General features: G+C 37.9%; 1 protein-coding gene across 1 annotated transcript in view; it reads right to left on the minus strand.

Moving 5' to 3' along the window:
- Positions 1–17,298, minus strand: part of SLC26A8 (solute carrier family 26 member 8) — an 83,162-nt gene that overhangs the window by 30,201 nt on the left and 35,663 nt on the right. Inside the window, exons 6-8 of the mRNA XM_034660619.1 lie at positions 16,913–17,077; positions 16,089–16,238; positions 11,486–11,568 (exon numbers count right to left, since the gene is read on the minus strand). Coding sequence (XP_034516510.1) covers positions 11,486–11,568; positions 16,089–16,238; positions 16,913–17,077 — 398 coding nt within the window. The remainder of the gene's footprint in view (positions 1–11,485; positions 11,569–16,088; positions 16,239–16,912; positions 17,078–17,298) is intronic.

The raw sequence follows: 17,298 nt of genomic DNA on the forward strand, positions 1-17,298 counted from the left end.
GAAATGGACCCTCGGCTCTTTGGGCAACTAATCTTTGACAAAGCAGGAAAAAACATCCAGTGGAAAAAAGATAGTCTCTTCAATAAATGGTGCAGGGAAAATTGGACAGCTATATGCAAAAGAATGAAACTAGACCACTCTCTCACACCATACACAAAGATAAACTCCAAATGGTTCAAAGACCTCGATGTGAGACAGGAATCCATCAAAATCCTAGAGGAGAACATAGGCTGCAACCTCTTTGACATCGGCCACAGCAACTTTTTTCATGACACATCTCCAAAGGCAAGAGAAACAAAAGAAAAATTGAACTTGTGGGACTTAATCAAGATCAAAAGCTTCTGCACAGCCAAGGAAACAGTCAAAAAAAGTAAGAGGCAGCCCACGGAATGGGAGAAGATATTTGCAAATGGCACTACAGATAAAAGACTAGTATCCAAGATCTACAAAGAATTTCTCAAACTCAATACATGTGAAACAAATAATCAAATAAAAAAATGGGCAGAAGATATGAACAGACACTTTTCCAATGAAGACATACAAATGGCTAACAGACACATGAAAAAATGTTCAAAATCATTAGCCATCAGGGAAATTCAAATCAAAACCACACTGAGATACCACCTTACGCCAGTTAGAATGGCAAAGATAGACAAGGCAAGAAACAACAATTGTTGGAGAGGATGTGGAGAAAGGGGATCCCTCCTACATTGTTGGTGGGAATGCAAGTTGGTACAGCCACTCTGGAAAACAGTGTGGAGGTCCCTTAAAAAGTTAAAAATTGAACTACCCTATGACCCAGCCATTGCACTACTGGGTGTTTACCCCAAAGATACAGACGTAGTAAAGAGAAGGGCCATATGCACCCCAATGTTCATAGCTGCATTGTCCACAATAGCCAAATCATGGAAGGAGCCGAGATGCCCTTCAACAGATAACTGGATTAAGAAGATGTGGTCCATATATACAATGGAATATTACTCAGCTATCAGAAAGAATGATTACACAACATTTGCAGCAACATGGACGGGACTGGAGGAGATTGTGCTACGTGAAATAAGTCAAGCTGAGAACAACAGTTATCATATGCTTTCACTCATTTATGGAACATAAGAAATAGGAAGATTGGTAGGAGAAGGAAGGGAAGAATGAAGGGGGTAAACAGAAGGGAGAATGAACAATGAGAGACTATGGACTCTGGGAAACAAACTGAGGGCTTCAGAGGGGAGGGGGGTGGGGAATTGGGATAGGCCGGTGATGGGTATTAAGGAGGGCACATATTGCATGGTGCGCTGGGTGTTATATGCAAATAATGAATCAATGGAACATTGCATCAAAAACTGGGGATGTACTGTATGGTGACTAATATAACAAAATAAAAATTATTAAAAAAATAAAGAAGAAAAAAGTGTGTTAATTTCCACAAATTTTGGAATTTTTGTTTTACTTTTGCTATTGATTTTTTTTTAAGATTTTATTTTTTCATTTGAGAGAGGGAGAGCACAAGCAGGGGGAGTGGCAGAGGGAGAAGCAGACTCCCTGCTGAGCTGGGAGCCCGACGTGGGACTTGATCCCAGGACACTGGGATCATGACCTGAGCAGAAGGCAGATGCTTAACTATCTTAGCCACCCAGGTGCCCCTTGTTATTGATTTCTAACTTCATCTCATTGTGGTCAGAGAAGATACTTTGTATGATATCTTTCTTTTAAAATCTTTTGAGACCTAACTCGTCACCTAACATGTGGTCCAGCCTGGAAAATGTCCCGTGTGCACTTGAGAAGAATGTGTATCTTATTGTTGTTGAGTAGAGTGTTCTGTATTCGTGTGTTAGAGCTAGTTGTTCTATCATAATTGTTAAGTCCTATCTCCTTACTTATCTTCTGCCTGGTTGTTTAATCCATTACAAAAGTGTGATAGTGAAGTCACCAACTGTTGTGGTAGAACTTTCTCTTCAATTTTGTCCTTTTTTGCCTCATTTATTTTGATAGTTTGTCATTAGGTGTGTAAAAGCTCATAGGTATTGTATCTTTTTGCTGTATTGGACCTTCTATAATATACAATGTCATTCTTTGTCTCTTATAAAGTTTTTAAATTTAAAGTCTATTTTGTCTGATATTGGAATACCCACTCCTGCTTTCTTTTGGTTACTATTAGCATGGAATATCTTTCCCCATTCTTTCACTTTTAATCTATTTGTGTCTTTGGGTCTAAAGTGTGTCTCTTATAGACAGTATATAATTGGATCATGTGTTTTATCCCATCTGTCAATCTCTGTCTTTTGATTGGAGAGTTTGATCCATTTACATTTAAAGTAATTACTGATAAGGAGGGACATACTATTGTCATTTTGCTCTTTGTGTTCTATAAGCCTTATTGTTTTATGTCTTTCTTTTCCCATTACTATCTTCTTTTGTGTTTAGTTGATTTTTTTGTAATGAAATGTTTAAATTCCTTTCTAATTGCCTTTTGTGTATATTCTATAACTATTTTCTTTGTGGTTACCATGGGTATTGCATTTAACACCCATTAGTTTCAATTTTTACCAGCTTAACTTTAATAACATACAAAATTTCTGTTCCTTTACAGCTCTCTCCCCACCCCTTTTGGTTATTGCTGTCACAAAATTAAACTTTACTTATTTATTTGAGAGAGAGAGCAAGAGAGAGAGCACAAGCAGGGAGGAGGAGCAGAGGGAGAGGGAGAAGCAGACTCCCTGCTGAGCAGGGAGCCTGATGCAGGGCTCAATCCCAGCACCCCAGGATCATTACCTGAGCTGAAGGCAGATGCTTAACTGACTGAGCCACCCAGGTGCCCCAAAACTAGTAATTCTTCTAAATGCATTGGTCTCTTAAATCATGTAAAAAATAGAATGTGGAATTACAAACCATTATTTACAATACTAGCTTTTATAATTTCCTAATATTTACTTTTATTGAGATCTTTATTTCTTTATACAGCTGTAAGCTACTGTCTAGTGTCCTTTCATTTCACCCTGCAAAACTCCCTTGAGCATATCTTGCAGTGCAGGTCCAGTGGTAATAAACTCCCTCAGCTTTTGTTTATCTGGGAATGCTTTAATTTCTCCTTCACTTTTGAAGGAAAATTTTGCTGAATATAAGATTCTTGGTTGACAGTTTTTTGGTTTTGTTTTGTTTTGTTTTTCCTTTTAGCACTTTGAATATGTTGGCACACTGCATTCTGGCTTCCAAAGTTTCTGATGAGAAATCTGTTCATTACTTTATTGATAAGCCCTTGTGTATGATGAGTCACTTCTCTTTTTGCTTCTAAGATTCTCTTTGTCTTTTGAAGTTTGAGTATGTATCTAGATATGGGTCTCTTGAAGTTTCTTTTACTAGGAATTTGTTGGACTCAGATGTTTACATTTATGTCTTTCATCAAATTTGGGAAGTTTTCAGCCATTTTTTCTTCAAATATTGTTCCCATCCCTTTCTTTATCTCTTCTCCTTCTGAGACTCCCATGAAGTGTATGTTGCTCTGCTTGATGGTGTCCCATAGGTCCTCAAAACTCTGTTCTCTTTTCTCTAATCTTTTTTCCTTCTGTTCCTCAGACTCAATAATTGCCATTATCTTATCTTCAAGTTCACCGATAAGTTCACTGATTCTTTCTTCTGACTGCGCAAATCTGCTTTTGAATCCCTCTAGTGAATTTTTCTTTCAGTTATTGTACTTCTCAGCCCCATAACTTCTTTTTAGTTTCTTTAGAAATTTTCTATCTCTTGATATTTCCATTTTGTTCATACATTGTTTTCTTGACTTTCTCCACATTTTCCTTTAGTTATTTTTTTAGTTCTTTATCGTTGTTAAGACCAGTGTTTAAAAGTCTTTGTCTAGTATATCTGCCATCAGGTCTTTTTCAGGACAATTGTTGTTGTTTCTTTTTTCTTTTGAATGAGTCATACTGCCTGTTCCTTTATCTGCCTTCAGATTTTTGTTAAACACTGTATATTTGAATCTAATAATGTGGTAACTCTGGAAATCAGATTCTCCCCTTTCCCAGGGTTTGCTGTTTTTTTGTAATTGTTCTGTTGTTGTTGTTGTAGGCTGTTTTTATGCCAAGGATAATCTTGATGTATAAACCTAAGGTTTTCTCAGGGCTTTTTTGAGCCTGTACCTTTCTTTGGGCATGTGTGGTTACTTTCTAATTTGTCCTGTGCATGCAGTTATTTTTTTTTTTTGTCCTAATCTTTAATGTATGACTTCCAAAAGGGGGGAAAAGAGAAAAATGAAGGAAAAAAGGTGTACTAGCTCTTTAAATCCCTTGGAAGTCACTTTTGCCAGAGGTTGAGGGACCTGAAACAATGGGAGCGAGGTGCAACAACAATGGCTGTTCACCTTTTTGTCTGCACCTCTGTGACCAGAAGCAGCAATCAGCAATTGGAGCAAAGAACCCCAATTTTTGGAGGACAGGGTCTTCTTTGCCCATGCTTGCTCCCACAAGCTGTGTGCAAGTTGCTCCAGGAACATCTGCACCACTGCCTGCCATAAGGCTGGGTATGGGGGATGGTAGCTGCCACTGTGCTAAGAGCTGAACTTTACTGAAATTAATTGCAGTTTACCTTCCCCTGGAAGTTACAAGCCTTCAATAGGCTACAGAGTTCCAAAATAGTTATATCAGACAGATTCTGCCAGTGCAATTTTTGTCTAGGTGGGGAAAGAGATTCCTGGTGCTTCCTATTTCACCATCTCCCCAAAGCCTCTCTAAACTCCTGTTGTTTTGAGATTACCAGAATGTTGAGACTTGTCAATCTTGGGGTCGTCATGGTCGTCTAATTCTATTAAGTCAATACATACAATTTCTACTAAGATCACATCATATAAAACATTGCCAATCTCATATAACCATGACTAGAACTTCTTCCCAGGTATATCTTCCACCATATTGTTAACTAGGAAACTCTCCTTAAGACCATAAGATTTCTTCTTTGACAGTATTACTAACAGATTGATGATCAGAGAATTAAAGATTATCCTGATTCTTGTAGGAATGGATGCTTGTCTGTTTGTGTATGGGTTTAGGAATTTCACTCTGTTGTCCAGAGTACCCAAGTCAGCTTCTGTGTGGTCAATTTTGGGCTGACTTCTTAGGAGTCAGAGACTGTGTTTTTGGTTCCTTTCATATGCATGTATCATTGAGTACCACTCATAAATATTGTAATTTATTTTTAATGTGGAAAATCTCTGAATATTTACAAAAGAAGAAAGGGTGGTATAGTGAGCTCATGTGTACCCATCACTCACTTTCAACACTTAACAAATTATAATCAATCTTATTTCATTTGTACTCCTACCCCCTGCCTACTTCAAGATTGTTTTGAAGAAAATACCAGGCATTATATAGTTTTAATTGTAAACATTTTAGTGTAGCTATCTAAAAGATATACACCAAAAGATTATTACCAATTGATATTATCAAATATACAACTATTGTTAAACTTTCCCAAATGTCTCATAAACATATATTTTATAGTTTGTTCAAATTAGAATCCAAATAAGGCCTGTATGTTATAATTAGTTGTTATGTTTCTTAAATCTCTTTTAAGCTGTAGGTTCCTGCTTTATATTTTTGTTTTTCTTCCCTGAAACAAAAACTGTTGTTGTTGTTGTGGAAGAAACCTGGACATTGGTCCTTTTCCCAAAAGATTTTGCTGATTGCATCCGTACATTATCATTTAACATATTCCTTTCTTGTATTTCTTGTAAATTGGTAGTTAGCCCTTCAGGTTTGGTCAGATATGGAATAGGTTTTTGGGCAAAAATAGTTCATAGGTGGTGGTGCATACTTCTGTCAGGAGGCACACAATGTCTAATTCTCTTTTTTAAAAACAATAGCTAGGGGCACCTGGGTGGCTCATTTGGTGAAGCGTCTGCCTTCTGCTCAAGTCATGATCTCAGGGTCCTGGGATCAAGCCCTGCATTGGGCTCTGCACTCTGTGGGGAGTCTCCTTGGGGCTCTTTCCCTCTGTCCCTGCCCCCTGCTCACATTCATGTTCTCTTTCTAGAATAAATAAACAAATCTTAAAAAAAAAAGACTGTTCTATTTCTGTGGAAAATACCATTGGAATTTTGATAGAATTGCATTGAATTTGTGTATTGCTTTAGATAGTATGAACATTTTAACAATATTAATTCTTCCAATCCATGAGGATGGAATATTTTTCCATTTATTTTGTCTTCTTCAATTTCTTTCATCAGTGTCTTATAGTTTTCAGTATATATGTCTTTCACCTCCTTGGTTAAATTTATTCTTATGTATTTTATTCTTTTTCATGCAATTGAAAATAGGATTGTTTTCTTAATTTCTCTTTCTGATAGTCCATTATTGTGTCTTTTTGTGATGTTAACAGATGATATGCTAGTATCCCTTAATGGTGATATCCTAATTCTATAATTCCTTCTCCCTTTAATGGCTGTAATACTTCTATAAAGTGAAATGTCTTGTTATCAATGATTTGGATACCCCAAAGATCAGTTCTTACAGGAAAGGCATGATACTTAATTTGTTTTTTTTATTTAATAATTTTCAAAATAACAAGTTGGTTCTACAGCATTTTGAGAGGGTGAAAAAATGAGTTTGCTGTTTTAGAATTTTATATTCATAGATTTAAATGTATTTTATGTGTTTGGCTAGTAAAAGCCTCAAAGTGATATATAGATTCCATGCAATCCTTATCAAAATTTCAATGACTCTTTTTGCAGAAATGGAAAAGCTGATTCTAAAATTTATATGGAATTTCAAGGGACCCTGAATAGCCAAAAATGACCCTGAAAAAGAAAAGTAAAGTTGGAGGGCTCAGGGTTCTCCATTTCAAAACTTACTGCAAAGCTATAGTAATTAAGATTGGTATACAGATCAATAGAATAGAATTGAGAGTTCAGAAATAAACTCAAACATTTATGGTTAACTGATTTTCACCAAGAGTGCTAAGACCACTCAATTGGGAAAGAACAGTCAGTCTCATCACCAAATAGTATGGAGACTACTGGATATTCACATGCAAAAGAATGAAGTCAGAGCCCTATCTTACAACATATACAACAACGAACTCAAAATGATTTAAAGGGCCAAATGTAAGACCTGAAACTATTAGATTCTTAGAAGAAAACTTGGGGTAAATCTTCATGACCTTGGATTCGGCAACAGTTTCTTAAATGTAATTCCAAAAGCTCAAATAACAAAAGAAAAAATAAATTGGACTTCATCAAAATTAAAAATCTTTGTGCTTTCAAGGATCTGTTGAGACTGTGAAAAGACAACGCACAGAGTAGGAGAAAATACTTGAAAACTGTATATCTGAGAAGGGTCTAGTATCCAGATTTCCTACAAGTCAACAACAAAAAGACAAATAACCCAATTAAAAATAGCCTAAGGACTTGAATAGATATTTCTCTGAAAAGATATACAAATGATCAGTAAGCACATGAAAAGATGCTCTCAACATCATTAGCCCTTAGGAAATACAAATGAAAGCCAGAATAATGTACCACCTCACACTTACTATGAGGGTAATAACAACAATAATAACAAAAAATAACAAATGTTGATGTGCATAGGAAGAAATTGGAACTTTGTGCATTACTGGTGGGAACATAGAAGGGTGCAGCTGCTGTAGAAAATAGTTTGGCAGCTCCTTAACAAGTTCAACATAGAATTACCATATGACCCAACAAATCTACTCCTAGCTATAAACTCAAAAGGAAGGAAAACAGGTACTCAAAAGAAAAACCTGCACATGAATGTTCACAGTAGCACTATTCATAATAATCAAAAGTTGGAAATAACTGAAATGTCTATCAACTGTTGAATGGATTAACAAACGGTGGTATATCCATATAATGGAATATTATTCAGCCATAAATAGGAATGATCCATGGTGCAATACGGATGAATCTTGAAAATATTATGCTAAGTGAAAGAAGCTAGAGTCAAAAGACCATATATTTTATGATTCCATTGCAGAATAGGCAAATCCCTAGAGGTAGAAAGTAGATTAAGGGGCGCCTGGCTGGCTCAGTCAGTAGAACATGTGACTCTTGATCTTGATCTTGGGACACAAGTCCCATGTGTGATGTGGAGTTTGCTTATATTAAAAAGTTAAAATTAAGATAAAAGAAAGTAGATTAAGTGGTAGCCAAGGGCTGTGGAGGGGGACAAATGGAACAGGGCTTCTTTTTGGGGGGTGATAAAATATTTTAAGATTAGATAGCAATGATGGTTATACAACTTTGAGAATATATTAAAATCAACTGAAGTGTACACTTTAAAATGGTGAATTTTATGGTATATGAATTATATATTAATAAAGCTGTTACTAAACCAAGATAGTAAGAAAATATTATAAGTAAATTTTTGCCAATATACTTGACAATTTAGATTAAATGGGCAAATTCTTTGAATCACCAAAATTGAATACTTTTGAGAAGAAATAGATAACCTGACTTATAGAGAATGTTTATGTAATTTAATAGTAGTTGTGCTTAATAAATAGCCTATTAAAAATTGAATTTGTAGTTAAGAACCTTCCCACAATGAAAACTTCAGGCCTAAATATCTTCACTGCTGAATTCTACCATTAAGAAATAAATAATGCCAATTTTATAGAAACTCTTCCAGAAATTAAAGACAAGAGAATACATCCCAAATCCTTTTATAATGTCTACAATACTCTGATACAAGCCAGACACAGATATTACAAGAAAAGAAACTCTCAGGCCAATATCCTTTATATATATAAATGCAAAAATTCTTAACATTTTAGCAAATCAATATATAAAATGATAATAATATATCATTACCAAGTGAGGTTCATCCGAGGATGCAGTGTTCATTTAACATTCAAAAATCAATCATGATATTAATAGACTAAAAAAGGAAAGGAAATCTTCATGATTTGTGGGGCACTATTGTTTTCCCCTAGATCCACAGAATAATCCTTCAAACTGAATTTGGAAGCACACATATACTTTGGTTTCTATAGCTCTAGGTTTACTTTCTAAGTAAAAAAAAAAATAAATAAATCTTCAAAATGTTTTAGATGAAGTTTGCTATTTGAAATGTTTATTCTTCTGATTATTTTTATCATTTCATCAAGACACAGATATAGGGGGCGCCTGGGTGGCACAGCGGTTAAGTGTCTGCCTTTGGCTCAGGGCGTGATCCCGGCGTTATGGGATCGAGCCACATCAGGCTCCTCCGCTATGAGCCTGCGTCTTCCTCTCCCACTCCCCCTGCTTGTGTTCCCTCTCTCGCTGGCTGTCTTTATCTCTGTCAAATAAATAAATAAAATATATTTTTTTAAAAAAGACACAGATATAGGACTCAATAACTAACTTCCAAAGTTTTGTGTAAAACCCAAATTCAGTAAAATAAACGATGTGTTAAATACCACTTGGGAAAATTATTTTAAAATAAATTTGGTGATATATTTCTTTTTAAACCCTTATCTAATGAAATGTTATTAGTTTATGCATTTTCAATATTATTTTCCTTAGTGTAGGAAGCATCCCTTTTAGCACCTCAAAGTACTATCTCCTCTTGTCTTCCTAGTTCTCATCATTCTTATGTACAGGAATCTAAATTCCTATTTTTGAATATCTTTTCCTTCACCATCTAACTATGTCTGTTTTAGTTCTCTATTTATAATATACTTATAACTTACAAGCATGTTGGTGTTTTCCAGGTAATGAGCAAGACAGAAATATAACTGAATGCTCAAAGGCAGATATTTAACCTTTTGTTAAATTTCCCCTTTTTGTACTTTTAAGAAGATAGAGAAAAATGTGGCTGTCCCAAAGAGGTATACACTAAATGGACTTTATTGCCCAAATCTATGTTAGTAAGTCTTAAATATTTAGTATGCTAACACAAACTACTGTTTTCCTTTCTGCTGTTCTCTAACATTTAATTCTTTGTTAGCATTTTAGATTACCAGGAGACATGGACATAGAAAGAACTAACTTAAATTGTTCAATTTTTCTAATCTTTAGCAACCTTGGATAAACATATAATAAAAAGGGAAGTTCAAAGCAATACCTAAAATTAGATTTTTGAAATGCTTACCTATCTATGCCCTGAATCTTTGGATGAAATAAGGAAAAGTTGACCCCATGGTTTTTAAGTCATCAAGAGAGTGATTATAGTCATAGATTTTGGAATTAAATAGAAACGGGTTCAAAATTAGCTCTGCCCCTGACCAATGGTGTGGTGGCGGATAAGTTATTTATTTATTTATTTATTTATTTAAGATTTTATTTATTTATTTGACAGAGAGAGACAGTGAGAGAGGGAACACAAGCAAGGGGAGTGTGAGATGGAGAAGCAGCTCCCCGCTGAGCCGGGAGCCCAATGTGGGGCTCGATCCCAGGACCCTGGGATCATGACCTGAGCCAGAGACAGATGCTTAATGGCTGAGCCACCCAGGCAGCCCTGGATAAGTAGTTTAAATGGGTAAACCTTACTTTCTTCATCCATAAAAAGGAGTATTACTGTGAGTTACAAATGAGATAAAATAATTATCCTTAATCTCACTGTTGTTCTTTTTATTTTTTTCTGACAGCAGAAAGTCTGTCTTATTCACCAGTGCCTCCCCTGGCACCTAGGCGGTCTACTTATATATTTTTTTTAATTGAACAGAATTGCAAATGATTTAGTCATCATTGAATTTCATGGAGAACTGGTAAGACACGTGACTAATCCAATCCGGTTTCATCAAAATAGTCTGTGTTGTGTTCTCCCGGAGTCTGCCACTACCACTGACTGCAGTATTCCCTCCCTGAACAGCGTAAGGAAATAAACAAAGCTCTTCAACAGCCTGCCTGGGAGTCAAGAAACTGCCATGTATTGCCTCTCCTAGCTAAAGCGATATTCATCTGATTGAGGTTACCGGAACTAAAATTTCCTAACAGAATCAAGAGTGACCCATGATCACTGGTAGGAATTATAATGTAAATTAATTCCAAGTCCTTAAGAACTCCCTATGCCAGACTATTTGAAGCTGGCTTTCTACTTGGAGTGATGAACTAATGCTCCTCCAGGACACGGCTTCCCTTGAAGTGGGTGAAGACAGAGGAACACTTGTCTCCTGAGCACAGAGCTCCAGGAGAGAGGCCAGGAAAAGAGGCATTTCTTGTTCCATCCTTGAGTTAGTCAGATAGGTACAAAGGTTGAGAAGGCCCATGATGTACTGTGAAGAAACCGTGTGACTCTCTGATACCCAGTGCATCCAACAGTTTATGTGTGTAAGGGGATTGGTTCAGAAGACCGTAAGAGGCTGACCAGAGAAACAAAGGGTTGTCCTAGCCGATCTTCTTTCATGACCCTCTGTATTCTAAAGTGAATTTAAGCCCATTACCCGTATTTGTCTGTGGCTGGGCTGCTAGTAGAGAGTACCAATCAGGCTGTGTGGTCAGAGGCTAAGTAAAGGTAACAGGAAGGAAAAAGTAATCCCCAAAAGTGGAGTTACTGACCTATAAGGAATCATATCAATGAGCGTCCTGCTGGTTTCTGTGGCCATGCTTATCTTGTTTGCAAATGCAGTGAAGCCAAGAATCTGTAGGGGTTAAAAAAATGCATATGATCATCTAAAAATTATGAATTGCTTCCAGGAGCAGAGGTGCTTATAGCCTTGGCAAGACAGGGACTGAAATATATGACAGTCCCTATGCATGAAAGTGGGAGAGAGAGCGGGGCCAGGTCAGTGGAGTAAGAAAGGCAGAAATCTTCTCTGACTCTTGGCTCCCTAAGGTCTTTTTATTTTATTTATTTATTTTTCAAGATTTATTTATTTGAGAGAGAGAGAGCGAGCACATCAGAGAAAGGGGCAGAGGGAGGGGGAGAGATTCTCAAGCAGATTCCCCATTGAGCACGGAGTCCCACTGAGGGCTCGATCCCAGGAGACTGTGACCTGAGCAGAAACCAAGAGCCAGAAGCTTAACCGACTGAGTCACCCACAAGCTCTTCCCTTAGCACTTCTCAGCACTGTGGCCAGAATGAGAACCAACTTCAGCCTTGGTCTCTGACATAACAATGGGGACAAATGAATGTCTTCACCAACTGGGAACACCTAGACCAAATATAAACATGTTGTAAAAGTTTTTAGATCTAGGGACACTGTGCCAATATAAATAAGCCTTAGGGAGCTTGTTGAAGTGTACTGAGAATCATAGTACTGACTAACCCTTCATAATAAATAGGAGCAGCATTTGATAGCACAAAGAAAAAGTCCTCAGCAAAGCAATGACTGGCCTTATTTATTTTTCTAAGATTTTATTTATTTATTTGCCAGAGAGAGACAGAGAGAGAGCACAAGAAGGGTTAGCAGCAGGCAAAGGGAGAAGCAGGCTCCCCACTGAGCAGGGAGCCTGACATGGAACTCGATCCCAGGACCCTGGGATCATGACCTGAGCTGAAGACAGCCACTCAACTGACTGAGCCACCCAGGTGCCCCATGACTTGCTTTTTTATCTCCCTTTTATTTACTCCTAAAATAGCAAGACTCCTTTCTATTTCAACTAGTGGCAAAATAGACAACCTAGCAGCTCTTACACCCTATAGAGACCTCACACCAAAGCAAATTAAGCCAGGGACAAAAGAACTCAATGCCCAGGTCACAGATAGCTGCTTTACCCCATTCTCCCTACTAGCACATAAATCTTTTCCCAGCCTCTGCTGAGAGTTCAGACACTGAGCAGGACAGCAGTTGGTTTATCTGTGAGGCTGTGATCTGATGAAGATCACTGGGAACCTTATAGGTCAGAAGGGAAAGGAAAATCTGCATCATAGCTTGAGTCAGAGAAAAGTTTTTTCTTTATATACTTAAGGGACAAGAAGTGTGGAACCTAGCCAAGGAACTCTTTTTCCAATATGAAGGTAATGCTGGCTCATAAAGGATCATAGAGGAAATATGAAAAATTAAAAAGCAGAAATAAATCACCCGAAGACAACTATTTTGATACTTGTTTGGTGTTTGCTATACAACTTAAATAAACACATACACAGATACACAAATACTCATAAACATATATATAAATTATGAACATATAATACATATAATGTCTTAGAGCCTTAAGATTCTTGAATTATTTGCCAGTATCTTCTACCTGGATCCCAGATATTGCCTTGAAACTTTCCCTTACTATTTGACTCTATGTGTTAAGGACAGATTGGTGGGTGTGTGCAGTTTCCTCCAGCATGCCTCAACAGTAGTGTCTTGGTGGGTGCTGTGAGAAGCTTTTTACACCCTGGGGCATAGGAATTCTCATCCTCCCTTTCCCATTTGCCTCACTGCCAGGGGAAACATGAATGTTCTAAACGACATCTCTAATCCATGCTACTAGGCAGACAGTGATCCCGATCCCTTGACTTGATATGTGTGTAAGGACTATATTGCAGGCTTTGATAACCTTTGAGTATAAATTAGTTCACAAAAAAGTTTAATGCCCAAACTGCAACAACTCTAAGACTCCACCAACTTTTATTCCTGGATCTCACTTTCCTCCCCCTTTTCACTCTATGGTACACCCTAATTATTTATAGCACTCCCCAAAAGGAAGTCTTAACTGGGCTCACAAACCAATCTGTCAGCCACAGTCAATTCAGAATCCTCTATACTCTTACTTCTCGCCTTTTCTAATAATTCTGGTTAATGTTCACTGTCTTTGAGGTTGCTTGAAGGAATATCGCTGTGATCCCTGCTGCTGATGTCTCTTAAAAGAGGGCTGATTTGCCACAATGTGGATGGACCTTAAGGGCAATATCCTAAGTGACAAAAGCCAGATGGAGAAAGACACATACTGTACAGTAGCACATGTGGAATCTAAAAGCAAAAACAAAACAGAACAGTCAGACTCAAAGAAACAGAGAGTAGAAAAGGGTTGCCAGGAGCTGGGGGTGGGGCAATGGGGAAAGGTCGATAAAAATGTGTGAACGTTCACGTTTAAGATGAATAAAGTCTGAGGATTTAATGTAACGCATGGTGACTATAGCTGATAACATTGCAACGTATAATTGAAATTTGCTAAGAGTAAACTTACAGCTTCTCTCTCTCCTCTCTCTCTCTCCCTCCCACACACACACACACAAAGATAAATATGTGAGGTGATGCAAGTGTCAATTAACTAGATGGGTGAATCCCTTTCACAATGTATATGCATATGAAATCACCATGATGTACATTTTATATTTCAATTATGCCTCAATAAAGCTGAAATTAAAGAAAGAGAGCATCAAGATCTGTGTCACAGATGCCATCTCCTGGTGACTCCAAAGCCTCGGCTTCCTAAGGTGTCAGAGCAAAGCTGGGTTCCGTGAAAAGGAGAGGTCGGCCCAGATTCCACTCCCCAAACTCCATCCGCACATTGTCCCCTGGGCTCTAAGGCACCATTATTTAAGTGATTTGCGAAGTCTTTGATAAAAGTAGTTTTTCAGTTTCTGGCCTTTATGAATTAATAGCTTTTCAACTACTCCAGGGAAGAAAGAATACACACCTCCCGAAGAAGAGGACAACAGGTACAAGACAGAGCTTGGTCTCAATTTCCAAAGCAATTCTCATACTCTTTTAGTCATGCAGAGTAGAGACCTGGAGTATTTAGTATAGAAAAGGTTATACCGTGGCGTGAGGCCGTAGTGTTCTTTTTTTGCCCACACACAGCCTCTTGTGGGTCAGTGTCTCTCCAGGACACTGACTTCTTTGCAAACAGTGCCTCAGGGATCCAGGCTAATTCCACCTGGGGGCCCTATTATTTCCACATGCAGCCCTATGATTACCACAGCAGGGAGAGAGAGAACGTGGGGACTCACATGCTTTCTCCTCTGCTTTGGCCCCAAAGTCACGTGGTCCTGCCTAACTACAGGGCAGCTGGGAAATACAGGGCAACACGTGGACATTTGGTGAACTTCAAGCATCTCTGCCACGGAGAACTTCTTAAGGGGAAATTAATTCTAATGGACACCCAAGCATTCAGCTGTCCTACTAGGAGAAATGCTGACTTAAAAGCCTGAGCTTTATTTATGAAAATGTCTTTATCATCGTAAAAATGTTGATCATAACGGCAAAAGAAAAGTTTTACCGATAGATTTTTAAAAGAAAGAAGAAATGTTATCGTTAGATAGCGGTGAGCCCCAGCTCTGACTTATTAATGACTGGAATAGGCAATCCGTTGAACATCTCATCTCTCTCAATTTCCCTACTGTAGCAAAGTGAGAAGGAAAGGAGGCTGAATAACAGTATGATCGCAACACTATTAAAATAGAAACAAGGGCGCCTGGCTGGCTCAGTTGGTAGAGCATGCGACTCTTGATCTCGGGGTTGTGAGTTCAAACCCCACATTAGGGGTAGAGATGACTTAAAAATAAAATCTTAAAAAAAAATAGGAACAACATTCAACATAGAAGAAGACGGAAATTCACCAACACTGTGCATAGGCCTAGGCCTGTCACGTATATTTGAAGGAAGTAAACAGTGAATAACTGAAAATCCAAAATTATCAATTGTAATTAACTTTGGGAGGTGCAGAAATTTCTTTTCTTCCATTTTTTTGTTCTTGTATTTTTCAACGTTGCTAGAATGAGGGGCACCAGTGTAGCTCAGTCAGTTAAGCGGCTGCCTTTGGCTCAGGTTATGATCCCAGAGTCCTGGGATCAAGTCCCACAGTGGGCTCCCTGCTCAGGGGGGAGTCTGCTTCTCCCTCTCCTTCTGCCCCTGCCTGTTCTCTCTCTGGCTCTCAAAAATAAATAAGTAAATAAATAAAGCTAGAGTGAGCTGGATTACTTGCATAAGGGGAAAAAAACCTATTTCTGAAATAGTATGAAAGAGGCAATAGAGAAACTACTTTAAAAATAAGCATGTTTTACAAATATAAGCTAGTATTTAAAATTCAATTTATTCCACTTTGTCACAATTCAACATACTTTTTTTAAAAAATCATTATTTTTATAGTCTCCTCTAATCTTTTCCCTTTCTAGGTTGCTGGCTTTTAAATTTAATTAATTAATTAATTATTATTATTATTTTTTACAAAGTAGGCATTTCAAATGATCTTAACCATGAATTTGGGGCATCAAAACACCTACCAGAAAAATTTCCATGGGAAACTCGATCGGGTACCGATTGAAAGAAATTCTGATACATTTGTTGATTCTCAGAGCAACAATAGCAGTTAGAAATAGTAGGATGCTGGTAGAATTAGCTTTCGGGAGAGCTACACAGTAGTTAACTATGTTCTGAAAGAAAACAAAATTACAAAGGCTTAGAAAGGGATGTGATAATTGCCAATATCTAGAAAATGACACACTCTAGATTATTTCAAAAAGAAACCCCTAGGAAGTGTCTCTGGGCACAAATGTCTTTATGAGCTCAGTGAAGGCAAATGGGAGGATATAAATATATATTTTAAATTGAAAAACAGATATTAAAAGATAATAATGCCCAGTAAGAGAGAATACACTTTATATGTTTCAGTGTAATGGAAAGGACCCTACTCTTTACTAATTTTTCTAGACCATAGTTGTTCTTTAGCACGGCTCCTATGCCATTCTTGCATGAAGGGACTAGGTAGCATTTTATATTCTTTCGGTATTTTAAGATACCGAAGGTATCTTAGGTCTGCTATGAGGCATGCAATGGGAAGAATTATGATAGATAACAGTATTTTAAAAACCGAATTTTAATGTAAACGATGTTTGTTTAAAAGGACTGGGCAAAATGGTTAATGCAACTGAGAACGTGATCCCACTGGCATCTGCAACTAAGACCGTAAATCTAGAAGAGATGAAAGTATTTCTAAGACCTTGTTGACCCAGCCGCCTATGCAACAGCCTCTCCATTCGGGTCCACTTCCTTTTGGAGGCAAGGGGAGCGGCACCTGTATCCCTGGGTGAGGGTAGAAATTACTCACATAGAAGAAGGAGATGGGACCAGCGTGGAAACTAATCATAATCCCGAAGATGCAAGTCAGCTGGGACAGAATGACGTGCAGCGCCGCGGCAGCCAGGTAGGCGCTGATGGCAGCCTCCGGAAGGTACTTGGCGACGAAGCCAAAACCTAACAAGCCCATGGAGAGCTGGGGGAGGTTCAGATGGAAAAGAAAACCGGAGTGAGACAGAATGTCGGCAAACCAACAAAGGCATCATCAGGAGCTCTCCAGGAGGTTTTCGACAAAAAAGGTCAGTCAGACCCCTTAACTCTTCCGTCTCTCTCTCAGCAACTGAAATCCACGAGCTCCCTCCTTGTGTTGATTCAGAAGCTCGGTACAGGCACTGGACCACACTTCTTTCTGCAGGA

The sequence above is a fragment of the Ailuropoda melanoleuca genome, chromosome 5, assembly GCF_002007445.2.
Source record: "Ailuropoda melanoleuca isolate Jingjing chromosome 5, ASM200744v2, whole genome shotgun sequence".
NCBI lineage: Eukaryota > Metazoa > Chordata > Mammalia > Carnivora > Ursidae > Ailuropoda > Ailuropoda melanoleuca.